We start from the raw sequence: 24,284 nt of genomic DNA on the forward strand, positions 1-24,284 counted from the left end.
GATGTATAGAGGCCACTGCTGCCCCAAACTGAGGCCAGAACCAGACTCTGCCCTGGAGGTCTTTCCTGGGAGGAGGGGCAGCGGCGGCTGCCGCAGGACACCTGGCCAAAGGGGGCCTGGGGAGCCTGCGCTCAGCTCTGGCACACCTGGTCACTAGCAGGCCACCCTGCCCCCACAGCCCTGGCTCTGGCCTCAGCCTTCTGAGTTGTTGGAGAAGATGCAAAGCCTTGGGAAGGCCTCCAGGGCTGCAGGGTGACTGCAGCAGTCAAAGCAAGAATGGCACGGTGACCTGGGAAGACAGGAAGTGCCAACCTGTCAGCCCCTGGGTAGCCCAGGACCTCACGGAGCCAGGATGCTCCCAGGCAAACCTAGCTTGGGCTCTTGGGCATCTGGTCTGTATTTGAAGCCTCAAGCTGATCTTCAGAGTCTCATCCTTGTCCTTTCCCTGTCACTTGCTCAAGGGAAGGCTGGGAGGCAGGGAGATGTGCGGCAGCTTGGACACACTTCACTGGTACGGCAGGGCAGGCCAGGGAGCTGCTAGCCTACAGTGGGCCCTGCTCCCCTGCTTCCAGGCTGCCCTGCCACGCAGATGGAACTCACCAAGTCCAGGTCTCCCCAGCTCTCAGCAGTGAGTGACTGTCTATTTCTGTGCCCCCACGCCCCCAAATGCCAGGGAACATGTTCCTACAGAGTGCAGAGTGGGAAAGTCTGGAGGGAGACAGGATGACACAGGTGTTGGTGACGGAGAAGAGGAGGAAAGGGGAAGTTCCAGGCCGTGTGCTGAGCACATCGCATGAAATACCTAAATTAAATAGGTATGGGGCACCTGGGTGGCTCTGACTTCAGCTCAGCTCAGGTCATGATCTTGTGCTTCTTGAGTTCGAGCCCTGCATCAGGCTCTCTGCTGTCCGCACAGAGTCTGCTTCAGATGTTCTGTCCCCCTCTCTCTCTGCCCCTCCCCCCTCAAAAATAAATAAACATTAAAAAAATAAATTACATAGGTATGTTGCTCCTTTTTATAGATTCAAAAAAGTTCAGACAAGTTCCGAGTAGTTAAGTAACTTTACCCAGGGACACACAGCTATTACGGGGCAGGTAAAGCTAGGATTTGAACCCAGGGGTCTGCTAATTCCAAAGCTTTGCTCTTAACTATGCTATTTACTTTCCCTGTAGCTTCCATCTCAATGAGGCATGCTTTAATGTCTAGTGTGCCATTTGAAACTTGCTGTTTGCATAGCAAAAGCTGTCCTGAAAAGACCACGGTTGGGGCCGGGGCCCAGATGAATGGAAGGCAGCTCCTGTCAGCAAAGATAGGGCCCTTGATCCAGCCCTGCCTGCACCCCCATCCCAGCTATCAAACAGAAGGTCTAGGTTCAAACTCCAGCTCCACCCCCAACATCCTTTTGGAAAGATGTGGGACGTGTTGGAGGAGTCTTCCAGGAGGCCAGCAGGCAGCTGGGACATTCCCCTGGCAGCCTCTTGGGGGCAGGCAGGGCTGGAGTGCAGTGAGAGGACAAGGAATAGTGGTCACTGGTTGTAACAAACACTCAGACTTGCCCTCAAGCCTCCCTGGCTGGCTGTTTTTCCCTCTGGCTGGGACTGGCACAGTCCAGAGTGAGTGTTTCAGCATGTCCCCCCAACTCTGGGTGGGAGTCCAGGGTAGGGAGGAGGAAAGAAGAGAAACAACAATGCCTGGGTTCCAGATCTCTTCTGGCCTGCCCTTTCCCTGAAGCCCACTGGGGTCTTCCCAACATGCTCATTCCTGAGCATGGCCAGCATGCCTGAGCCAAGGAAGGGGCCGGGGACCAGCAAAGTGGGGAGACTAGGAGCTGGTGAGGTCACCCTGCACACCCACCGATGATGAGCTCGAAAGCAGGAAGGTACAAATAAAGGAGAGTCAAGCAGGCACTTATTCCCGCTCCTGCCACAGCCCCCAACTCAGGCCTTACCGTCCCAGCAGCTAGGATGGCCACAGCCTGGGAAGGAACCAGGGTGGGCTGCAGACCAGGGTTACGAGCCCGTCTGTTCTGATTCCTCAGGGGCCCTTTGGCCTGAAACATTTGGTGGAGCCCATTAAAATTAAAAAGCCAAGTGGCTGGTGGCTCTGAATGCCAGCTCATTTTCCCTGGCATGGTGGGTCCTGTTTAAGGGAACCAGCTGGCATTAATGGCACACAACTCATCACGAACAGCAGCTAGCGATCAGAAAAATCTGAGCTAATAATCAGGTTTGGGAAAGATAATGAGATATGGAACAATCACTGCTGAGGGTCCCCCAGGGTCTGTTTTAGCAGCCTCAAAATAAGCCACAAAATAGAAATTAACCAAACAGGGGCTCCATTTTGGCAGAGAGGAAAACAAACAGGGTGTGGATTTTGCACACGAATTCCCCTTGTGGTCAGCAGACAGGGGTCCTGGGAGGAGCAAGAGCCCAGGAGACCCTGTGGGACATCAGCAATGACCTAAGGAAGCAGCGGACCGTCTCTGGCCACTTCTCTCCAAGCTCTGGCTCCCAGGCCAGTGGATTTGCCACGGGCAGCTGACAGGAACAGAAGAGAGAAGACTGGCTTCCTGACAATCTCCCAAGGTGGGATAAGGGGCTCTGTGACACAAGATCTCCTATGTCATGAGCTGTATGGCTGATAGCTGTCTCCTAAGCACCAAGGTCCTCCCCAGGCCACCAGCAGCTTCCTTTCTGTGAGGCCAGCAAGGAGACGCTGGATGGGGCTTGAGCAGTGCAAGCAGGCTGTGTCCTCCACAAACCTACAACCCCCTGCAGGATGCCGTTATCTGGAGGGGCTTCAGGTGCTCCCCTTTCCCACTCCCAGGATGAAGGTTCCCTTGCTCCTCCTCACCCACACCCTGTTCTGTCCCACTGTTAGCAGTTCCTCCTGCCCCAAACCCAGGAGTCTTCCTGGATAGGAGCCTCTCCCTCCCCACATGCAACTCAGCATGCAGGGCTCCCTGTCCTGTCTCCCGGGTATCCTGAATGCAACCACTTCTCTCTGCTCCTGTCGCTTACCTTAAGCACCCATCTCTTCTCCTTGGACAACTGCCCGCCTCCTAACTCGGCTCCCTGCTTCTGCTCTTGCTCCCTCCCATCAGCTCCCTACACAGCAGCCAGAACGATCTTCTAAAAATGGGTATCAATTCGCTTTAGCCTTTCAGTGGCTTCTCACTGCAGATAGAGACCCACAGGACCCCCCCCGCCCCCCGCTTGCAAGGCTCCAACCACCTGCCTTTGCCCTGCTCCTCCCCTGAGCCAACTCTCTCTCTCCTCTCCCTCCCTCACTCCCCCCACCACCTCTCTCCTCGGGGCCTTCAAGCACGGCCCTCCCTTGGCCTCCTCCCTTTTCAGCTTAAATGTCAGACAGCCCTCCTCTTCACTCAGGGCTCCCCTTTTACAGTTTCTCACAGAACCCGGACCTCTTCCTTCCCTGCACCTATTACAGTCTCAAAGTGTATATTGATTTTCCTCCTTAAAAGGTTGGGAATCAAGGTGATACATGTATATTATTTAAAACTGAATAGCACAGAAATATTTTTACCTGTAGCCTCTTTACTAAATATCCATCTCTCCCAGTAGGCCCTAAGTACTGGGTACAGGGCCTGTGTCTCCCTTACTCCTCACTGAATTCCTGCTGCCTGGGGAAATGAGTAGGTGCTTAATAAATATTCTAGAATGCATCATGTGAGTGATTTCTGAGGCAGGAAAAAAAAAGCCGCAAGGGAGATCTGCCTTGTGCAGTCACTGCTAGCAAACAACTCTGCAGTGCTAAACGTTGCACACACAGGGCCGAGTCCACCTGAGCGGACGGCTCGTCACTCTGCCAGGAGGAGGGGCCTGGAAGGGGTGGCCCCATGGCCGTGAAGGTTTCTGGGAAAGGGGATGCCTGACTGAGACCTGAAGGGTAAGTAGGAAGCAACCAGATAAGGAACGAGGAGGCTCAGTAGAGCGTCAGGGGCATGAAATACCGGGTTGTCTGTAGCCAGCTGTGGACTCTAATAGAGCCTGTAAGGGGACCCAAGGGGTCCTGGAGAACAATGGAGAAGAGGGCATGCCTGAAAGGAGAGATGGCACGAGATTCCGAAATCAGATCTACTCTTGGGTGGTGGATGATAATGTAACGAGATGGTTAGGAGGTGGTGGAGCAAGGGCCGGGGCAGGTCGAAGAATCTTTGAGGTGCCAAAAATGCCCAGCAGAGGGCGCTCGTTGTAGGATAAACTCTTGGCAACCAAGCGGACCCCATGACCCTCTGTGGAGGTCAACTGTCCTGCAACCCCAGACAGCCTCTTGCTTGGTGACAGGCTCAGGAGCAAAGGCCCAAGGTGGCTGAGACAGAGTCATACACAGGCTGAAAGACCAATCAGCCCCACCTGCTTCTGAGAGGGTTGTTTGCCAGCAACAGAGACCAATCCTGATCCCTGAACTGTGTCCTGTAGGGACCTGTTGGCCACCTGCTAGAAAACCAGTTACATCAGACCCCTTACACGTAGGAAGGGACACAACTTGTCCTCCCCAGAATAGAATAGATGCAGAACCCATATTCACGTTGGACTCACCACTGCCAATATCACCATCTGCAGGCTTCTGGAAAACTTCAGATTCTGCTACAGGGTCCATGTAATGGGCCCTCCAACCCGAAAGCCAATCACAGGAAAGCAGTGAGTTAACATTCTGGTCTTGGATTCTCAGGCTAATGGTCCCTACCTCCATTAGGCCCAGAGAAAGACAGCAAGGCTGTAAGTACACCCTGGATCACAGAGAACACCCTGAGGTACATCCTGGATCACAGAGAACATCCTGAAGTATACCCTCAACTACAGAGAACACTCTAAGGTACACCCTGGATCATAGGGAACATTCAAGGTGCATTCTTGACCACAGAGAACACTCTGAGGTATAGGTTGAATCACAGGGAACACTCTGAGGTACACCTTAGATCACAGAGAACACCCTGAGGTATACCCTTTACCACAGAACTCTGAGGTACACCCTGGACCAAGAGAACACCCTGAGGTACACCCTGGACCACAGGGAACACCCTGAGGTACACCCTGAACCACAAAGAACACCCTGAGGTACACCCTGGACCAAGAGAACACCCTGAGGTACACCTTGGATCACAGGGAACACCCTGAGGTACACCCTCAACCACAAAGAACACTCTGAAGTATGCCTTCCACCACAGAACCAGCCAGACTTGGTTCTTGCAGGAGGCGGAACAAGGAGCCTCTGGACCAGGGACAAATATATGCCGCTGGCTCAACTTTGGCCAGAAAACACAGGTGCAGGAACCAAGTATGAAGTTGGATAGTGGGTCTAACCCCATTACACCTAAGGTGCCTTTTAAAAATTTTCTTCCAGTCCCCACTGTTCTCGGGGTACCTGGGGGCAGACTTATCTGCCAGGGGGCATGGTTACAGTTCCTTTAAACTGGAAGCCAAGAACATTATTTGGCTCTTCCCTCCACCCAGTTCCCACAACTGGGAACAGGAAGAAAAAGGCGTCTTTGTATTAGCAGAATAGTGTATGATTAAGCCTGTGTTTGAATCCTGGTTCTGTCACTGGTTTCACCTGTGTTTCAGTGTCCTCATCAATACAACTGAGAAGGGCACCTAAGCAGTACCTGGCACACTGAAGACATTCCAGAAGTGTTAGGCATTATGACCATTGTGATTACTTGCCACTCTGATACCGGGACATGGAGCTCCCAGTAGGCAATGGGAACTGGGAGGGGTAGGGGTTCAGCCCAGGAACCTCCTGGGACACCTCCTTGCACTCCAATATCTAGTAAAGGTAAACAGACAACCACTGTATCCTGTTCAGAAAGAACCCCTCAGGGCCCAGACCCTTTGGGAATGGAGAACAGCAATTCCCCAAGAGGGAAAGAGCTCAGCCACCTAAGACGTAGCTGAAGGTGAGGGGTTTGAGAGCCAGGCGTGAAGTGTCTCTCATGTACCAAACAGCTCCTGACCAGCATGGAGGACTTCAGCCCTGAGCCTTCCTCTCCAGCCACAGGTCCATTCTCACCAGGGCCTGATGTCCATGATGGGGGTCCTCTGCTGGGCCTACTGCCCCGCCATGACTTCTCTTCCAGCCCACTCTGCCCGCCCTCCCCGCAACGCCCCAGGTCCCTGAGTCCAGCCAGCGCTGCCGGCGTGGCCCCCTAACTCCTGAGTAGGCGCTCCCAGTATTTCACAAGCGGCTCTGCTACTCCTCAGTTCATTGCCACCTCATCCCCATCACTTCCGGAGTCCATCACAGTCTCCTTTTCCTGAATGCCTCTCCACATGCTGTGCCCTCTACCGGGAACCCTCAACCCTGCCTTCGGCTCTCTCCGGTCTGTCCCGAAGAGTCGGCCTCGTGTGACTTGGGGGCCCCTTCCCTATTTACCACCACACCCAAGGGTCACCTTCATCAGAATTCTGGTTCTACCACAGAATATCCTCAGCTTTCCCTCTCCTCGTCTTGAAGGACAACATACCAATCGGAGTGACCCCCTCGCACCTTCCAACTGCCTGCCATATACACTCCCCTGAAGGGAGTGAGTAGGTCTCACTCTTGTGTAGCCAGGGCCCGAGGGGGGCTGACCACAGAAATACTCAACATGAACCCCCAAATTCAAATACAGTGAGGACTGACAGAGGCTTCCTTTGTTAAAAGACAGCAAACTGTTAGATTTCAAAAATAACTTAAGACAAAATTTCTTTTTTATTCTCGAGCAAGAAGCCAGACATTGCCAAATCTATTTAGAGAGTTCACCAAAAGGCTGCTACCCCTGCACTGGTGGTCCTGTAACCAGCATGAGACTTCATTCGGGGGGCCGTGCAAACTGGGGGTCCTTGATTCAGGGGGGTGCTGGCCAAGGTCAGGGCTCTGGCTCTTCTGAGGGAGAGGAAAGGTCCAGGGAGGAGACTGGACTCTCAGGGCCTAGCCTCCACTCCAGCTTGTCCTTAGTCCCTGGGATTTGCCCTCAGCCTGTCAGCACCCCCATCCATGCCGCCTGCTTGTAGGGACTCGTTTTAATTAATGCCAGAGCTGGGCCAACCACTGGGGCCGTGACACTTGTTTGCAGGTCTTCTCCTCCTAACAGGTTCTCCCTGGGAGGGGATTTGTCACTAATTGAAGCAGAGATCAGTTAATGAGGCCGCGGGCCCAGGGTTCCAGAGAACAAGGGAAAGGAAAATAAAATAAAGCCTCTTTCTTTGGAGGTTTTGTGATTTACACACACAAAAGAAAAGCAAGCAAGCTGCAGATTTTCCAAGTCAGAAACTCCGCTCCATCTGCCGGAGTTAGACCCTCACTGTGTGAAGACGTCAGGCAGAGGGACGCCGCCACGGCTAAGACTCGTGGATCTAGGCGGAGAGGGGCCTCCTGAGGCCGGCAATCAATCAGCAACCTAATTAACAATTATTTATGGAGCAGTGCTCACTCCCCCTCCATGGGGGAGAAGACACAGGGCCTGTCCCTGGTTAACTTATAAGCCAGTAGAACAATGACAGGACAGGACATGGGGTGTAACTGAGTGAGTGTGTGGGAAGGCCAGAAGTTTCTAGGCCTTGGGGCTGTGGGAAGAGTTTGGGCTGGCAAGGTCAGGAAAAGCCTCTTTGAGGGCTCGGGAAGGGAGCTGGGATGTCCCAAGCACAGGCGCAACCCCTGGGGGCTGTGACAGCCCAGTATGAGGCCTCCGGTCCCTGAGGGTAAGATCCTGGCTCTGAGAGCCTGGAGGGCCCCCAGTCCCCAGGAACAGCAGCTTGGGCGTCAGAGGCCTGACCCCACAATCTGGGCTAGCTCAGATCCTAGGAAATGGGAGGGATGGAATGCTCAAAGGGCCCTTGGGTGGGACAGTGAGGCCTGGGGGTGCTGAGAGCCTGGAGCCCCAAGCCTATAGGAGGAGGACATCCCACCAGGATAGGGCTCAAGCCCTTCCCAGTCAGGGCTGCTCAGTGGTTTCCTCCCCTCAGCTCCACCCCACTCCACCCTTAAATCTCAAAGAAGGAAGATGGGATTTTCAAGCTGCTAAACTGGGCAGAGCCCAGCTCCTCTTGTCATGAAGAGCAAGGAGGAGGTGACAGAGTCCCTTTCCTTCTCTCACAAGAGCAGTCACCTTTGCCAGGAGCCCCCCAGAATCAGAGTCTGCCAGTTTGTATGACCCCAAATGAAGTCTCTGCTGGGTTGGGGACCCCACCAGGGTGGGGTTTGCAGTCTCTCGGCGAGCCATCTGAATAGATTAGGCAATGTCTGGCTCCTGGCTTGGGGTAAGGCAACGAGTCGGGGAGGGAGCTCAATCTTGGTATGAAGTGGGGATCACTCCCCAACAGGTCATTTGGAGAGGACGTGGTCCACACGGGAGCAGAGTAAAAGGAGCCATCTCAGAACAATCCCAAATCCCTACTTTCCCAGAGCAGTGGAATGAATGACGGTGTAGGGTACAGTGGGTGAGTACATAGTTGTGAACAATTATTACACTTAATGACATGGGAAAGATAAGGAAAGTGGGTTTTGCAAAGAGATTATTATATGTGAATTCTTTCATTATACGTGAATTTTTGAATTTGCATTTTGTAAGTTTTTTCTCACCAATTGCATGTATTTATTGTGTGATGAATAAAATAACAAAAGTTGTGAAGTGACTTTCACCCTCTGGAGTCAGCTATAGGAGACCACCCAGCCAGGATCTAGAGAGTATGATGGGGACACAAGGGTGGGCTCAAGGGTGGGACCAGTGTAGCCAAGGTCCTGGGAACTTGAGCTTCCACTGTGGCTCTGGCCCAGGCCCCTGCTATGTCACCTGCCTTCAGCCCTCATCTGGGATCCAGCCTTACACTCACACAGCCAGTTTACAAACCTCCCCTACTTAATAGCTGCTCTATTCTCAAAGTCCTGAGGAATTCAAATGAAACTATTCCTGTCTTGTGGAGGGCCTCCAGGATGCACTGGACATGTAACCACATGACCAAGGCCACAGAGGACAATAGTGCCCTGGGAGCTCGGGCAGAGAGCAAAGGGGAGCCAGCATTTAGGCCAGCCTTACAGCTGTTCCTGAGCCCCTTGCTTCCTGCATCAGCCACATTACTGAGAGTGAGCTCCTCTGAGAAGGGTGCTGGGGCAAGGGGCCCTACTAGGGACAGACATCCTGCCCTCAGCTGGAATGTACAGCCCTTTGCATCACTCATGGGCACCGCCTCACCTCCCCGCCGGCTCTCCAAAATCTCGAGCACTCTGTGTTAAAGTTTGTGTCTCTCTAGTAAAGTGTCACCAGAATCTACTCTCTTGTCTGCCGAGGAAGCCTGCCCTGGTGGCCCACCCACACAAACCTCTGTCTCCCACATCCTTGCCTGGCCCTGACCTCAGACAGGTCTGGCCAGAGCTGCAGGGGAGAGGGGCAGCTGCAGAGCAGTGGGACAGAGAAGTGGGGAGAGAGTTACTCACAGCAATGGAGACGGCGCTGATGACAGCTCCCAGGTAGCCCTGGATGAACTTGGACGCAGGAGAAGGCTGGAAGGCAGAGACAGATTTCTAGGCCCCCTGGGTGCCCAAAGCTGCCATACTCCACCCTTGCAAACAGCCCCAGCCAGCAAGAGACAGTCCTGCCCACCAACAGGTGAGAAGGAAAAGATCCCTCTGGAAGCCAAAGGGAGCCAGGCTTCCCTCAGCACAGCTCCATACAGGAAATACAGGGCAGGAACATCCAGGGAGATGCCAAAGGGGCCCACTGCACTTTTGCTCTGTTCTAGAGAGCTCAGGGGCAGACACTGCTGGCTGGAGGTAGACAACAGCAAGGGCCAATGTGGGTCATGTACGTCTGGGGCAAGCATATCCAGTGGAGGGAGGATGCGTGCTGGAAGTGGGCTGACGGCAGCTGGAGGGCTGTCTAGGTGAAAATGGCAGTGTCCCGGCTGGCTGTGCTTGGCTGGCTCTCCCGGCCTGAGGCCACCGGGCTTCCATGCCAATAGGCGAGGGGTGCTCAATGTTTCTAAGGAAAAATGTAACCCAAGTTGCAACATATAAAATTAAGAAAGAGCTGAGGAACTTGCCTTTAACTATGCTCTGTTATTTTGGAGATGTTTGGTGCAAGGCACGTGAGAGCCATCCAAGCAGGGATGTACACGTGTGGATCACACACGCGAGATGTGGACTGAAGGTTTGGACGGGGGAGGGGGGGCGTCCTCAGAGTTTCAGCCCCCAAAGTTCCTACCACCAAGGCCCAGCCACTAACCCTCCCCCATCTCCCCCCTAGGTTAGAGGATGCCCACAGCCTCTCCTCCCCAAACTGACAGGCCCCCCCAAGGGGACCTAGACTCCTCCTCCCCTCTTACTGCCTTTGGACAGAAGTGCAGGAAATACAGCATTACCAGTGAAGCTGGGGCCCAGCCCCTTCCTGGACAAGAGAAGGGTGACAGGCCTCCACCCTGAGCTTGTCCCAGGAGCGCAGGGGACTTTGGGGAGGAGGTGACAGGCCCCTCAGACCCCTCACCCCTCAGGAGCAGCCCTTCAGCTTTACAGCCCACAGTCTGGGGGCACCAAGGCAGCTTCCAGGCAAGCTTGGAGGAAGCTTTAGGGGAATTCAGTCCCCATGTGGCTGTTGCCATCCTAATCCAAGATCTGGGGATAAGAGTTGCCCAAGGAGGATTCCGCCAACGGAGCTCATCTCTCTCACTGCTTCAGGCACATTCCCATTTCATGGGCCTTCTTCACTTCATGTTGAACAGCCCCTCCCCAGTGGGGCCCTTCCTGAAGGGCTGGCCATTTCAATAAGGTGCTTGGAGAAGCACAATGCTCAACTCAGAGGAAGCAGCCCCCGATGGTGGCACACCACCCTGGAGGGAGGTTGAGGGTCACCCGAGCCTGTTCTGCGCGGCTCACCTTGGTAGCGTTCCGGTTTGCATAGTTGACACAAGCGTTGTGGCTCTGGTTCAGCCACTGGAAGGCAAGCGGGGAGAGGAGAAGTCAGGGAAGGCGTGGGGGCCAGGCCTGGACCCCGGCGGGGCCACAGCCTCCAAGAAGACAATGGGATGTTGTGTCCAGCTCACGGGTGGTTCTGTCCATCCCACAAGTTAGCATGACCGACTGTTCCAGTTTGCTTGGGATGGCGCCAGCATCAGCGCTGAAAACCTGGGACACCCCTCAGTTGCTGCCAAACCAGGACACCAGTCCTGCCCATGCTGGCAGTTCATCCCCATCCAGAGACTGTCACCTCTCCCGGAACTGTGGCGTTCACTGCCCCAAAAGGGCCTCACTGCCTCTGACACATTAATCCTTATTATATTCCTTACTGAGCCGAAAGCGGACGTGTAACCCCTGGAATTACGGACAGCCGTGAACCTCTTTCAAAAGTATCCCAGCCCGGTGTCTTGCGCCACCTGCCATGCCCTGATGCGGGCACCGTTAGGAGTTTTATTCAGGGAAGACTCTGACATTTTTTCCTGAAGACAGACAGGCTTTCTTCCTGCCCAGCTCTCTGTGCATAGACACACACACACAGAGCTTCAACTGTTTTAAGGGAGCCATAGCCTAGGCTCTAAGAGTAGACACTAGGGTCTATGATATTCTCCCACCCACCTTGCTACCTTGGGGTTGACAGTGGGTTCACCTTCCCCACAGATCTCAGTGAGGCTTATACCAAAATGCTGCTGAGGGCCTCGAGGTCACAGGCCTCTGGACAAGCAGCCAAGGAGCAGCGGGCGGCCACAAATAAGCCATCCTCCCCTCGTGCAAAAATTAGTCACATAAAATGGCCTAGGCATGGGCCGCTGGGACCTGCTCAGCAGCATCTGAAGTCCCGGGGTTCTCCCAGTGGCTTCTGGGTCAGGGCGGGGGAAATGGGGTGGCTTTCCCCCAGGGGCCTCTATGGGAGACCCTGGGGTGGGGAATCATAACCAGCATTTGTGGGGCCCCCTTTCATAGGCCCTCTGTTGCCAGGGACTGTTACCTGCCAGAAGACCGTGGATGCCAGTGTCTGGTTGGGCAAGAGAAGACCGACTACCTATGAGAGAAAAAGAGAGGAAAGACTGAATAAAGCCAAAGGACCATCCTACACTTTTGCAAGGAAAAATGACACAGGCATGAGCAAAAGTAAAGCTGGATCTGTACAAACCGAGGTGGCTGATGTGTACATACAAACCGCTGCCCATGTGAGATGGCACGCGAAGGAAGTGGACCAGGTTGCAGAATTATATTACAGCACAATCCCACTCTTGTTAAAGAAAAGACATCACATCGCACATAGAACCATATACACAAACATAAGCATATATGTATCTTCGTGAACAAATCTATAGCCCCACAAGTAGATGTCTCTGGAGGTCACGTTATACAGTACTTTCTCGCATTCTTCTTGAATATTCCTATATTCTTTTAAGCATTGGGCATGTATTATTTCCATAACTGACGGCAGGGGGACAATAAAAACAAGCAAACAGAAGGAACATCTTTCCTTTCACTCAGCTAACCCAGCTCTCTTTCACACCCTCATCATCCAATAGGATTTTTGTGCAGATTAAAATATGATGAGAAAAATCGTTTCAAGGGCCTTAAGCACTTTATAAATACAAACGGGGGGAATTTAGATCTTTTATCTCTGAGCCTCCATGAAGAAAATCTACATCATGTTTAAGCTACTGAAGGAAACATAGATGTCTAATAAATACTTGTCAAATGAGTGAATCAATGAATGAACAAATACACACATATGGCTGAGCACCGCTACATGGGTCTGGATTCATTATTCCCAAAGCCCAAATGTCACCTAAGAGCTAGGCTTGCTGACTTTGTTTTTTTGGTTTAAGTCAACATTAATGGTCTCATCTTGACAAGTGGCCAAACTTTGGACTTCAGGGATCCATGTGTCTCTTTCAAGTTTACCTTTTGAGAGCCTGTGAGCAAAATAACATCTACCAAGTACCAATGCATATGGGAAAAATGTGCACAACCATCCACATATTGACTTATTTATTATTCCTGTAGATAAAATGGCTCTTTGGCAAGAATTTCTGTAAGGAGCAAGTATAAACATCCAATACTATGCAGTAAATCAAATTCTAGACATCCTCAGCAGCATTTGTAAATCATGTTTTAAACATTAAAATGTTTTAAGACAGCAAACACACACACACACACATTTATATTTATTGGCCCATATCAGTTTGAATAAAATTATATAATGTAAAGCCATTCCATAGCTCCAATGAGGAATTATGAGATTTTTCTCCCCAGAATGAGATCCCAGTTTGATTTTTCTCTGCAGCAACAGCTTAGGGCACTGGAGTGAGAATCAGGAGAGCTTGGAGCTCAACCTCAGCCCCGTGCCTCTGTGATCTCCAGCCGACAGTGTCTCCAGCAGAAGACAGGCTCCTTTGGGGCTCTGGCTTTCTTACCTATAGAGTGAAGGGGTTGAGCTTGGAGGTCCTACCTTGGTTTAAAGTTCTACTCTTGAGTTCCAAGTAGTAGGTATGAAGTCAAGTGAGATAGTCCCATTGCCTGTAAAGGGAATCACCCCTCCCCAGCCTGGCTGAGAAAAATCCCTGGGGAACCTAGTCAGCCTCTAGCCAGGAGCCAGAGAGCTTCCACAGAGAGGAAGCTGAGCCTAGAGAGGCCTGAAATTGGGAACAAACAATGTGATCTAGTGAGTGTGTGTGTGTGTGTGTGTGTGTGTGTGTGTGTGTGTGTGTATACACACGTGCATGCCTGACTGCCTCCCAAAGCCAGAAGAAGTAAAAGCTGTTATTCACTGTTGAGAACTCAGCATATCATCCCCCCTAATCTGTTGGTTTACATAACAAGTGTGTGTTATGGGCCACGTTGCCTTCCCCTCCTCAGTCTCCCTTACACTCCCTGAACTGAGCTTGGGCTATCAGGAGCATCATAAGGTACAGCTCCTTGGGACTCACTGTATTTACCAAACACCTATTGTCCAGGACACTCACTGCTCATTACATCACAGAATCTCCTTTATGAATCCTCCTGGGGGAAATTTTTCTGGCCTTGGGGTCAGAAATTTATACACTTCTAAGCATCTGGTCTGCATCTGTCTTGTAGACGTTGAGCATTTTACTGTGTCTCTCTCTGCACTGACTGTCAAGAACCTCAGGCCAGATCTCCACGGCTCATATTTGTCAATTGTACAAACCATCACCACATGTATTTTGTGCCCAAACTTCACTCCTGGCTTCTTCCCATTCCTAAACTTTTGTCTCACTTTCACCTTCACTTGTCTTTTCTGGTGGCAGGCATTGTCTTTGTGTGACATCAAGTCTTTTCCAGAACAAACCACAGTCCTAAACGAAACTGAAATAGTACCCAGGCCTATGTAACACACACACACACACACACACACACACACACACACACACACAGCTTGTAACCTGTGAGCTTGTAACCTTATTAGCCAAACCCGACCAGCCTCCTGTCCCAACCCCCTGCTGTAACATGGGCCTGATATTCATGCTGGGCACCTCTGACCCCTCATGCTTTCTTAAAGAAATTGAATGATTGATTGATTTTGCTAAGAATTTCCCCTATGTCACTTACCATGATTCTTATTAGTACGCTGGGGCGCAGACAAAATAGAGATTGCTTTCTATATTTTGCAAATGGGGAAACTGAGGCTTAGAGAAATTCAGTGATTTGCCCAAGGCTTCACAGCAAACTAGAGAGAACGTCAGAAAGGTCTCCTCACTCTTGGCTCGAGGGCTCCAACTCTCTGATTTTAGGGGTTCCTTTCCCAGCTCATTCGCCTGAGCACAAAGGAAGAGTCACACTCCATGCCCATTTTCAAATACCTTGTATGCACCATGTTCCGTGGTGCTCCCAATGGAGCAAACAGGAAGAGAGGAATATATGGCACCTAACCACAGTAAGCACAAAGACCAAACAGGAAAATGTATGAGAATATCCTTTATAACATCTGGACATGAAAATGACCAGATGGTTTAATCAGGTACTTGGTCATGTCAAGCCGGTAACTTCTAACATCCGAACAGGACCTAAAGAAGGGAGAGGTCAGCATGCTGTGGCTATCTGCCGAAGTAGGTGGTAGGATGGAGCTGAGCCGTGCGTGTGTGTGCGTGCGTGGGGCAGGGGACACGTGTGCACACTCACAGGAGCAGAACAGCCGAGAGACTGGTCTCATTAGAAGAGGCAGAAAAATCAGCAGACCTGGGGAGGGTGAGGTTAGAAGGCAGTGGAAACCCATGCTGTATTGGCCAAACGGACCCACGGGAACCATCTGAGGCTGAGGCAAGGGGAATAGCGATCCCACTTTCCAGGTCCTACAGTCAGGCTGGTGGGGCCGGGAGCACATGGGTGCCAGCCCCATTCCCTATTAGGCAACACACAGCACCATCTGCACAGTCCCAGGAGCAAGAGCAGATATTTTATAACTTCCTTTTTTCTTTTTAAGTCTAAATTAAAAATAAATGTTCCTTCAGTTCTCAGATGTATATCTCTGGTGCAACCTGCCCACATTCCCCCACGCTGCCCTTTCCAGAACATGGCAGGAGAAAGGAGGAAAGAGATGGATAGAGAGAGGGAGCCAGTCCACCCGGCTTCAATGCCAGTGGATTGCACCTCTTCCAAGAGGGAAGCGCTTCAGGCGTGGCCGCGCAGACGGGTGGAGAGAGCCCAGAAAGCGGCTGGTACCAGGGAAAGTGGAAGAAGAGCCAGCAGCCAGAATTTCCAGCCCAGCCTCCACCCTATCTTGCTGCAGGACCTTGGCCAAATCGCACATCCAGTCTTTGCTCCCATTTATAGTTCATAACACGGCTGGGGTCCCCTCCACAGCTCCCGCCCCCTGGCAGCTGTCTTCTTCTCACATCTGTCTACTTTCGCTGCTCCCCTTCGCCTCAAGTGGCCGGCCGTAGGCCCCGGTGACTAACATGCAGGCTCTGGTCATACGAAGAGCTGGACTCACATCCTGGCTCTGGTATTTACCAGCTGTGTGACCACACACAAGTTACTTGAGCCCTTGTGCCTCCATTTTTTTTTTTCTGTTAAATGAGCACCATCCTGGCACCTCTCTGGACGGCCATGAGAAGAAGCAAGGCATGGAAAGAATTCGGCCCAGGGTTTGCTGGGCAGCAAGTGCTCACTAGGTATAAGGTGTCCGTATCATTCCTCTCCTCCTGTCTCATCCTTTTCTAGTTTTTGCTGGTCTCTCCTTTCTCTGAACTCCACAGGCTGCATGACACCATCGAGCTTCATCTTGCCCCCATCTTGTCCTTGAACACAAGCCTCATCCCTCAATAGTGAGCTCCTGAAGGTAGAATCAGGGTTTTTCTCTCTGATGTCTCCCAAAGCGCTCAGCACAAAGCTGGGTCCACACTACACACTGGAAGAACATTACTAATTCATTATTAAGAACATGAATTCTTGGCCAGGCAAAAGATCTATGATGGACTGTGACCATGACCACCATCACCCATTTCCTCCTTACTCCTTGCATTAAAACCCTGCATGGCATGAGGGCACGCTCTTGGAGAGAGGGGCAGATCAGAGTTTTAGGTCCCGATTCTTCACTCCTCCCTGCATCCATGCCCTTGACACGGGAAGAATATATTTCCATGCTCTTGGCGTTGCTTGGCTTGGACATATATGTCTTGCTGTGGCCAAAAGCATGTGGGAGGAAGTGGCAGTGTGCCAATTCGGAGCCCAAGCCTCAGAGGCCTCACCAAAGGAGGAGGAGAGACGTTTGAAGCAAGGTACAGTCTGCGTTGGCTGACTCCCAGTTGACCCCAGACCTGCAATGGCACGTAGTATCCCCTCAGTCAAGCACAGTCGAACGCAGCTAGACCCCAGGTAACCACGGACCTCTAAGAACAAATTCTTATGGTCGCCACAGAAACTCTGCGGATGTTTGCCACACAGGATGGAGGTAGCAATAGCTGTTTAAATACAGGGATTGCCACATAGGACGGCTGCAGATGATGTCCTTTCTGATTCAGAATTCCATACCATTACTAATGCCCTTGAATTATGCCTTCACTAGTGAGACTGGTTCCTGAGCAGCCCGGCTTATCACTCCACCTGGTGACCAACAGCTCAACTCTGGGGTGCCTGGCCAGCCAGGAAGATGGGGGGTTTGTGCCTGAGGCTCATCTCAGGACAGAATCCAGAATGGGGCCAGTGGCACCCATATGGCAACTGGCTCACACCTTTACTTCAGGGTTCCTCCTTCAGAGTATTCTAACCTCTGCAGAGAGATAAGGTCTCAATGTGGGAGAGGGGCACTCCCAAATATCCTGATCTGCTTGGCCAGAGGTGGGACGCGAATGGCTGAAGATGAAGACAGGAGAGCAAGGCCGCTGGTCACAATGTCCTACGATGCTCAGAAAGAGAGAACTGAGCAGCCCTCACTCTTTCAGGCTGCTGCCATGCAAAACAGACTCGAGCAGTAGGAGAAAGATGTTTTATAAGTACAGAAAATCCAGGGGCACCTGGGTGGCTCAGGAAGCTAAGCATCCGACTCTTGGTTTCAGCTCAGGTCATGATTTCATGCTTCGCGAGTTCAAGCCCTGTATCAGGCTCTGCGCTGACAGTGCAGAGCCTGCTTGGGATTCTCTCTCTCTCCCTCTCTCTCTGTCCCTCCTCACCTTTCTCTCTCTCTCTCTCTCTCTCTCTCTCTCTCTCTCTCTCAAAATAAATAAATAAACTTAAAAGAAAAAAGCACAGAAAATCCAGAGAGGAAGCACAGTGTGTGTCAAAATAATGAGCTGGTGAAACTCAAGTCGGGGGATGAGTACAGGGTATAGCACTGTCCCTGTCATCTCCACCCCTTCTCTACTCGCTAATCCCTCCTCATCCTCCAGGTTTCAGCCTAGTTGTCACTTCCTTCGGGAAGCCTTCCCTGACCCTCAAGAGGAGTCAGGTCCCCTGTCATTCGCTCCCACAGCACCCTGCCTGCCTTCTTGGCAGTATTGGTTCTCCGTGGTAAGAATCTGTCTGCTTAAAGTCTGTCTTCCTCGAGAACTTCCAGAGGCTTCCGACGGGTGAAACCATCGACATTCACTGCTCACATACCTGGGAGTCCTCACTGGCAAAGCGACAGTCCTCTGGCATCGTACCTGTGTCCTCCATACTGACTCACTCAATTCCAAAATGTCCCTCTTCATTTTTGAAAGACCTACCACAGGCCCCAGTACTCAACAATTTGCCTGTTTTTTCCTTCTACTTTGTCTCCATCTTCTGATTTATGTGGCTAACGATCTGAAAAGTAACACTTCAGTGCATGAGGGGTGCTATTTAAAGGATCCCAACCAGTTAAAGAGAATATCGTTTATCCAGTGAATGTTTGTCCCTGACTGGTCAATTCCAGCTTAACTGAGTAACACCTCTGGTGCGAACCAGGCCAAACTGACTGCTGTCGGGTTACAATGGAGGTAGGCCAGGGAGAAATTGTGATTGGCATTTAAATGTGTGAAAAAGCAGAGTCTGGGATGAGGAGGGTTGGGAGACACCGTGAAGGCTCTGGGACACAGCCAAATCCTCACGTGAAACGAACCCTCTGTGGTCTACCCCTCCTCCCCCTGGAGGTGAAGTGACCCACACCTGCACCTTCTGAGGCTTTTAAGTCCGCGTGCGCACATGCAGTGCAGGGTTCAGAGCATAGAATCCAAGCTCTGAATGTCCCAAGACAGAGATCTGGTTTGGATGTAACCCAAGGCCACTGGACTCACTGACCATATGCTCCCGGTCTGCCCCCCTCAGTCTCCCACCTGGATATGGGAGATTGGAGCCTTGAGTTTTGAGGGTTTGAGAATGACAGGGGGAGGGGAGAGGAGGACAGCAGCATCACGGAGAGTGCAGAGGTGAGGAGGGAGACACAAATGGCCCCTGAGAGAAGCTCGGGCCCGCAAGAGAAAGCTGGCATCTGCGACATTCTGGTAGCCAAGGGTGCAGGGTGCAGGCTGGCAGGTGGGAAAACGCAGAGAGAATAGGACAGGGTTCGGAACACTGGCCCTGCCTCTCCCCAGCCGCACGTGCATGGAAAGGACAGTGCTGCACACCTCTTAGTGGAAACCTGGGAACAGAACTGCCACTTCTAAGCAACCACGGTTGGCGGGGTTCTTCTGGGAAGGTACCCAAGGAAGAGGTAGCATGAACTGCACTAGCCTGGGGAACAGCCTTGGTGCCCTGGCTTAGCCACCATGCTTATGTATAAATTGGGATCTCTTTGCCACACACCAAAGGGGGAAAAGTTCCCATCTTCAAATGTTAAGCTTAAAATAAGACGCTACACGGGTGCCAGTGGATCTGTGAAATCTGCTGACTAAACTGGCACCAGCCTCTGGGAGAAAACCAGCTCGCTTCTCCTGAGCTCTGGAGAGCTAGCAGGGTGGGGGCGGGGTTACTCTCAGGCAAGGCGGGAACAACATGGGGGGTCAGGGCTGGGGATGCTCACCTAGGCAGGAAGCGTGGATGCTGCTTCCAGAAGCATCTCAGTTGAGGCATCTGCCAGCCTTAATCACCCCTTCCCTTCATAACTCAGGGACCCGGTTCCTAGCACATTTGCCAGCACCCCATTTCTATTTTGGTAAGCATTTTAGTGGCTTCTGCATGTATATATTTCTTACGCATTCTATCACACCAGGGGCTTCCCTAAGGTGTGGACTGGAACCTTCACTCCCCTTCAGACCAGGCATTTGCTGAGATGTTCAGTGCTACCAGCTGATGGTGGGGGCCTTAGGGAAGCTGATGTGGCTAGCGGAAGCCAGGCTCTGGTAGAAGGCCGGAACGGCCATGGTGCTCCTTCCATACAAGGCAAGGCAGTGGCCCAGGAGGGAATGAGAAAGTGAGCCCTCTGAATTCTTAGCCACGTTAAAGTGCCAGGATAGAAGGCTACAGGTGTGCCTCATCCAGTGGCTCTTTTCAGGACCTGGTCTCTGGGTCAGCTATTCTGAATCCTGGAATATGAATATTTGGGACTAGGAAGTGGGGACTGGGTGAGCATTGCCATTTTGGCTCTGGCTGCCACTGAGGCCTGCTGGGAGATGTCCCAGCTCTCGCTGCCCATTCACCTCAATCAAGTGTTCATACAGATCTCAGAGCCAGGGCACCGTATTCCCATACGCTACACATTTATTCACAGGGGTGCTTGTTCCAGGCTGGGAGAGGATTGGTCCTCATAGGACATTCACAGCATCTGCTTTAGCAGTAAACCCCTGAATAACACAAGAGTGGACGGCACCCAAGTTCCCAGGATGCCTCCAAGACTGTAGGGACCCTGAGATAACTGACTTGTCTTGGGCAGGAAGAAGAGAGTGGAAATTGATGGGGTGTCCTCAATAACACCTTGTCAACTAGAGACAGTGCTGGTATCCCATGGGTTATCTAGTTCATCCTAGTTGATGGCACCCATTAATTGTGTGAGGATCCAGTTGGCCTCTTATGGGGAAATGAGCCCCAAATTCAACTTCTCTGGTTTGCAAAGAAACTATTGCTAAATGATGCATCTTTCTTTCTCAAGTGTTGATGGAATATTTATTAAAATTATTATGGCAGATTCTTCTTTGCCTACATATCAACCATTCTTCTCTTCTTGCTTACTAACAGAATTCCTATAGTTGGGAGATTCTGCATGAAATATAAACAGAAATGTTGTATGAGAGATTGAAGACGTCTCCATAAAGGGAACTGACTCTGTTGGGAAGTACATTCTTTTACTCTTCCCTTTAATATGGATGTGAACTCTGACTCTTTAATATGCATGGCTAGAACTCTGACAACCATATTGGGCTATGAAGGGATTCTGATGACAGAAGCCAGCACTGAGAATGGTGCAGAAATATGGAAGTCTGGGTTCCTGGTAGCATTATGGGGATCCACTTACCACCAAACTTCTTTGACATGAGGGAGTAATAAATTATTTTCTTTAAGCCACTGTTATTTTGAAATTTTTAATATGCAGATGGTCCTATTCCTAACTGGTATAATCGTATAGTATGCTACAGAGAAAACCACAATACATCTCCAATGGCAGAATCATTCTCTCTGAAAATACAACACAGTAGAAAATAATAAGAAAAGAACACACTTGTAAAAAACAAACCACTTGCAATTCAAAATGTGTTCTTCTGACTACCTGATTAAAGAAGAGTCAAAACAGAAATTTCAAACTTATTTAGAAAATAAAAATATGGATCACTGTATACAAACACATATTAGATACAGCTAGGTATTAGATATACTCAGAAGCAAATTCACAGCCCCAAGAATTTTTATTAGAAAGAAAGAGTGAGCATAAATAAAGTATTTGAGATAAAAAGTAAAAAAAAACAAAAAACAAAAAACAAAAAACAAACCAAACCAAAACACCACAAATAAACCAAGGGAAAGAGGGAAAAAGGATATTATAAAAACAAAAGCAGAAATGAATAAATTAGAAGATGAAAATAGAAGAATTGATCAATACATCCAAGAGTTGATTCCCAGACACGAACCTCACAAATCTGGTAATTTTAATAAAGGAGATGAAGGTGACGGGGGGGGGGGGGGGACAGAACTCAAAACCCATCCAAGGAAAGATTGTTATATTTTAAAATGTCAATATTTAAAACTTTCCACAACAAAGACACCAAAGAATGAAGAGAAAATAGCTGGAAGAAGAGATCTGCAATGTATATAATTCGAAGGATTAGTACCCAATATATAAAGAACTCTTAAAATTAATTTGGAAAATACAGCCAGTGGAAGAATGGACAAAGGATGTGAACAGGTAATTCACAGAAGAGGAAATATAAATGGTAAGTACATAGATGAAAAGAAGCACAAGCTTTTTGGTATTCAGGGAAACAAAAACTAAAACCATAGTGAGATGCTACCTTTCTCCCATCAGGTTGTCATAAAAAAAAATCTAAAAATATAAATACCAATGTTACTAAGGTGTAGTGAAATGTAGCCTTCCTGAAGGGAAATTTGGCAATAGCTATCAAAAATGTAAATGTGTATACCTATTTACACAGCAAATTCACTTTCTAGAATGGGCCTTTGAGAAATCTTCATACTTGGGTGAGAAGAATTTCACAAGAATTTTTCACAGTGCTGTTATTTCTTTTTTGTTTGTTTATTTGTTTTAGAAAGAGAGAGAGCAGGTAAGCAGGGGAGGGGAGAGAGGGAGAGGGAGAGGGAGAGGGAGAGGGAGAGGGAGAGGGAGAGGGAGAGGGAGAGAGAGAGAGAGAGAGAGAGAGAGAGAGAGAGAGAGAGAGAGAATCTCAAGCAGGCTCCATGCTCAGCATGGAGCCCAATGCAGGGCTCAATCCCACAACCCTGGGATCATGAATTGAGCTGAAATCAAGAGTTGGACATTCAACTGACTAAACTACCCAGGAGCCTCACAGCACTGTTATTTCTAATAGCAAATAATCAGAAACAACCTAAGTCCATCACTGGGGGAGAGAATATTACTCAGCAGGAAAAAACGAATGAATGAATGATGAAGCAGATCTTTATGTAGCCAAATTACTAAATGTAATAAGCTAATTGTAGAAAAATAAGTATACTGTTGTATTTTTAATGGAAAAAATACAAAACAAAAAAGAACGTTTAAATCATGATTCATATATATGCAAATGCATAGAAAAAAACCTGAAAATTCACATCAAAGTTCTAACAGAGGTTACTTCTAGGAGCAGATTTGGGATTGAGACTTGTCAGAGGAATTTCTACTTTTTTTGTGTTGTTTGAATTCTGAGCTGAGAGAACATATTCATGTATTACTTGTATAACTTTAAAAATATTCTTTAAAAAGTCTTGGTGGTATTTTTGAATTCCAAAGAACATATTCATGTATTACTTGTATAATTTTATAAAATATACAGAGAAGATTTTTTTTTTAATCCTGAGGATATTTCTGAACTCCAAAGATAAAAAGAAAAAATACCAAAGGATCCTAAGGGGAGTGGGGGAGGTTTACCTACAAAGGAAAAGAGAATCAGGCCAACTATTGTTCATGTATGAGAGAGAAAAAAAATACATTTCCAGATATGCAAGGACTCAAAAAGTATATTGCCCACACACTCTGAATATTATTCACAGACGTGCTCTAGCCAAACATAGAATGCACACACACACACACACACACACACACACACACACACACACACAAAGCCTAAACAATTGTGAAGTTTCATACAGGTATTAATTAAGCAAAGATTAAAAAATCTGATGAGATTCCAGATTATTTCCAAAATCTTGGCAGGTGTGTATGGGTAAAATGGTAAAGCAGAGAATAGAGGAAAATGGTATGTTAAAAGTCTCTTCCAGGGCACCTGGGTGGCTCAGTCAGTTAAGCATCCAACTTTGGCTCAGCTCAAGATCTCACAGTTCGTGGGTTCGAGCCCCACGACAGGCTCTATGCTCACAGCTTGGAGCCTAGAGTCTGCTTCAGATTCTGTGTCTTCCTCTCTCCCTTCCCCTCCACTGCTTGCACTCTGTCTCTCTCTCTCTCAAAAATAAATAAACATTAAAAAAAAGTCTCTTCCTATGTGGGGAGGGTTAAGGAGGTCATATTTATTATTCAATTATTAATTGAATAATTTATTATTAATATAGGGTAAATATAATAGAACCACTCTACAAAATATTACAGATGAATAGTAATTAGAGAAAAGTAGGATGTTTCCCTTCCAAACTACTTAAGAAACCAAACGACCATTGAAAAGGTCACTCTAGTACAAATCAGGAAAGGAAGTGGAAACAATAGCAAAGCTTAATAAACCAACAACAAACTATTTGATGGCTGGGATAAGTAGTCACAATAACCAGTAGCAGAACAAATATGAATGGGTTCCATTTATTATTAAAATTAAAGACAGTGTTTCTCAAACTGAGTGAAGAAGTAAAACTCAGCTACATTTTGTCAAGAGACATATAATACAAAAAATGCAGAAACAAAATGTCACTCATATAAAGGTGTGGGCAATGATTTACAGAGCAAATAAACAAAACAGGAATAGAAACACTGATATAAGATGAAGTAGAATTCAAGACAATATTCATTGAAACAGGGATACTTTGTGTGTGCATGTGAGAGAGAGAGAGAGAAATAGAGAGCTCTGTCACCATGCATCGCTATTACAGTACCATCGACTATATTCCCTATGCTAAATCTTTTATTCCTGTAACTTTTTCATACCATAACTGGAAGCCTGATCTCCCAGTCCCCTTTACCCATTTTGCCCACCTCCCCACCCCCTTCCCTCTGGCTTAACAACAGTTTGTTCTCTGTAATTATAGGTCTGCTTCTGCTTTTTGGTTACTCATTTGTTTTTTTGTTTTGTTTGTTGTT

General features: G+C 49.3%; 1 protein-coding gene across 6 annotated transcripts in view; it reads right to left on the bottom strand.

The window, feature by feature from the left end:
- Positions 1-24,284, bottom strand: part of SFXN5 (sideroflexin 5) — a 117,515-nt gene that overhangs the window by 44,042 nt on the left and 49,189 nt on the right. For all 6 annotated transcript variants that reach the window (XM_047854230.1, XM_047854231.1, XM_047854225.1 and 3 more), the window contains 3 exons: positions 11,937-11,990; positions 10,871-10,927; positions 9,437-9,502 (listed from right to left, as the gene is read on the bottom strand). In XM_047854230.1, the coding sequence (XP_047710186.1) occupies positions 9,437-9,502; positions 10,871-10,927; positions 11,937-11,990 (177 nt within the window). The remainder of the gene's footprint in view (positions 1-9,436; positions 9,503-10,870; positions 10,928-11,936; positions 11,991-24,284) is intronic.

The sequence above is a fragment of the Prionailurus viverrinus genome, chromosome A3 (genome assembly GCF_022837055.1).
Source record: "Prionailurus viverrinus isolate Anna chromosome A3, UM_Priviv_1.0, whole genome shotgun sequence".
NCBI lineage: Eukaryota > Metazoa > Chordata > Mammalia > Carnivora > Felidae > Prionailurus > Prionailurus viverrinus.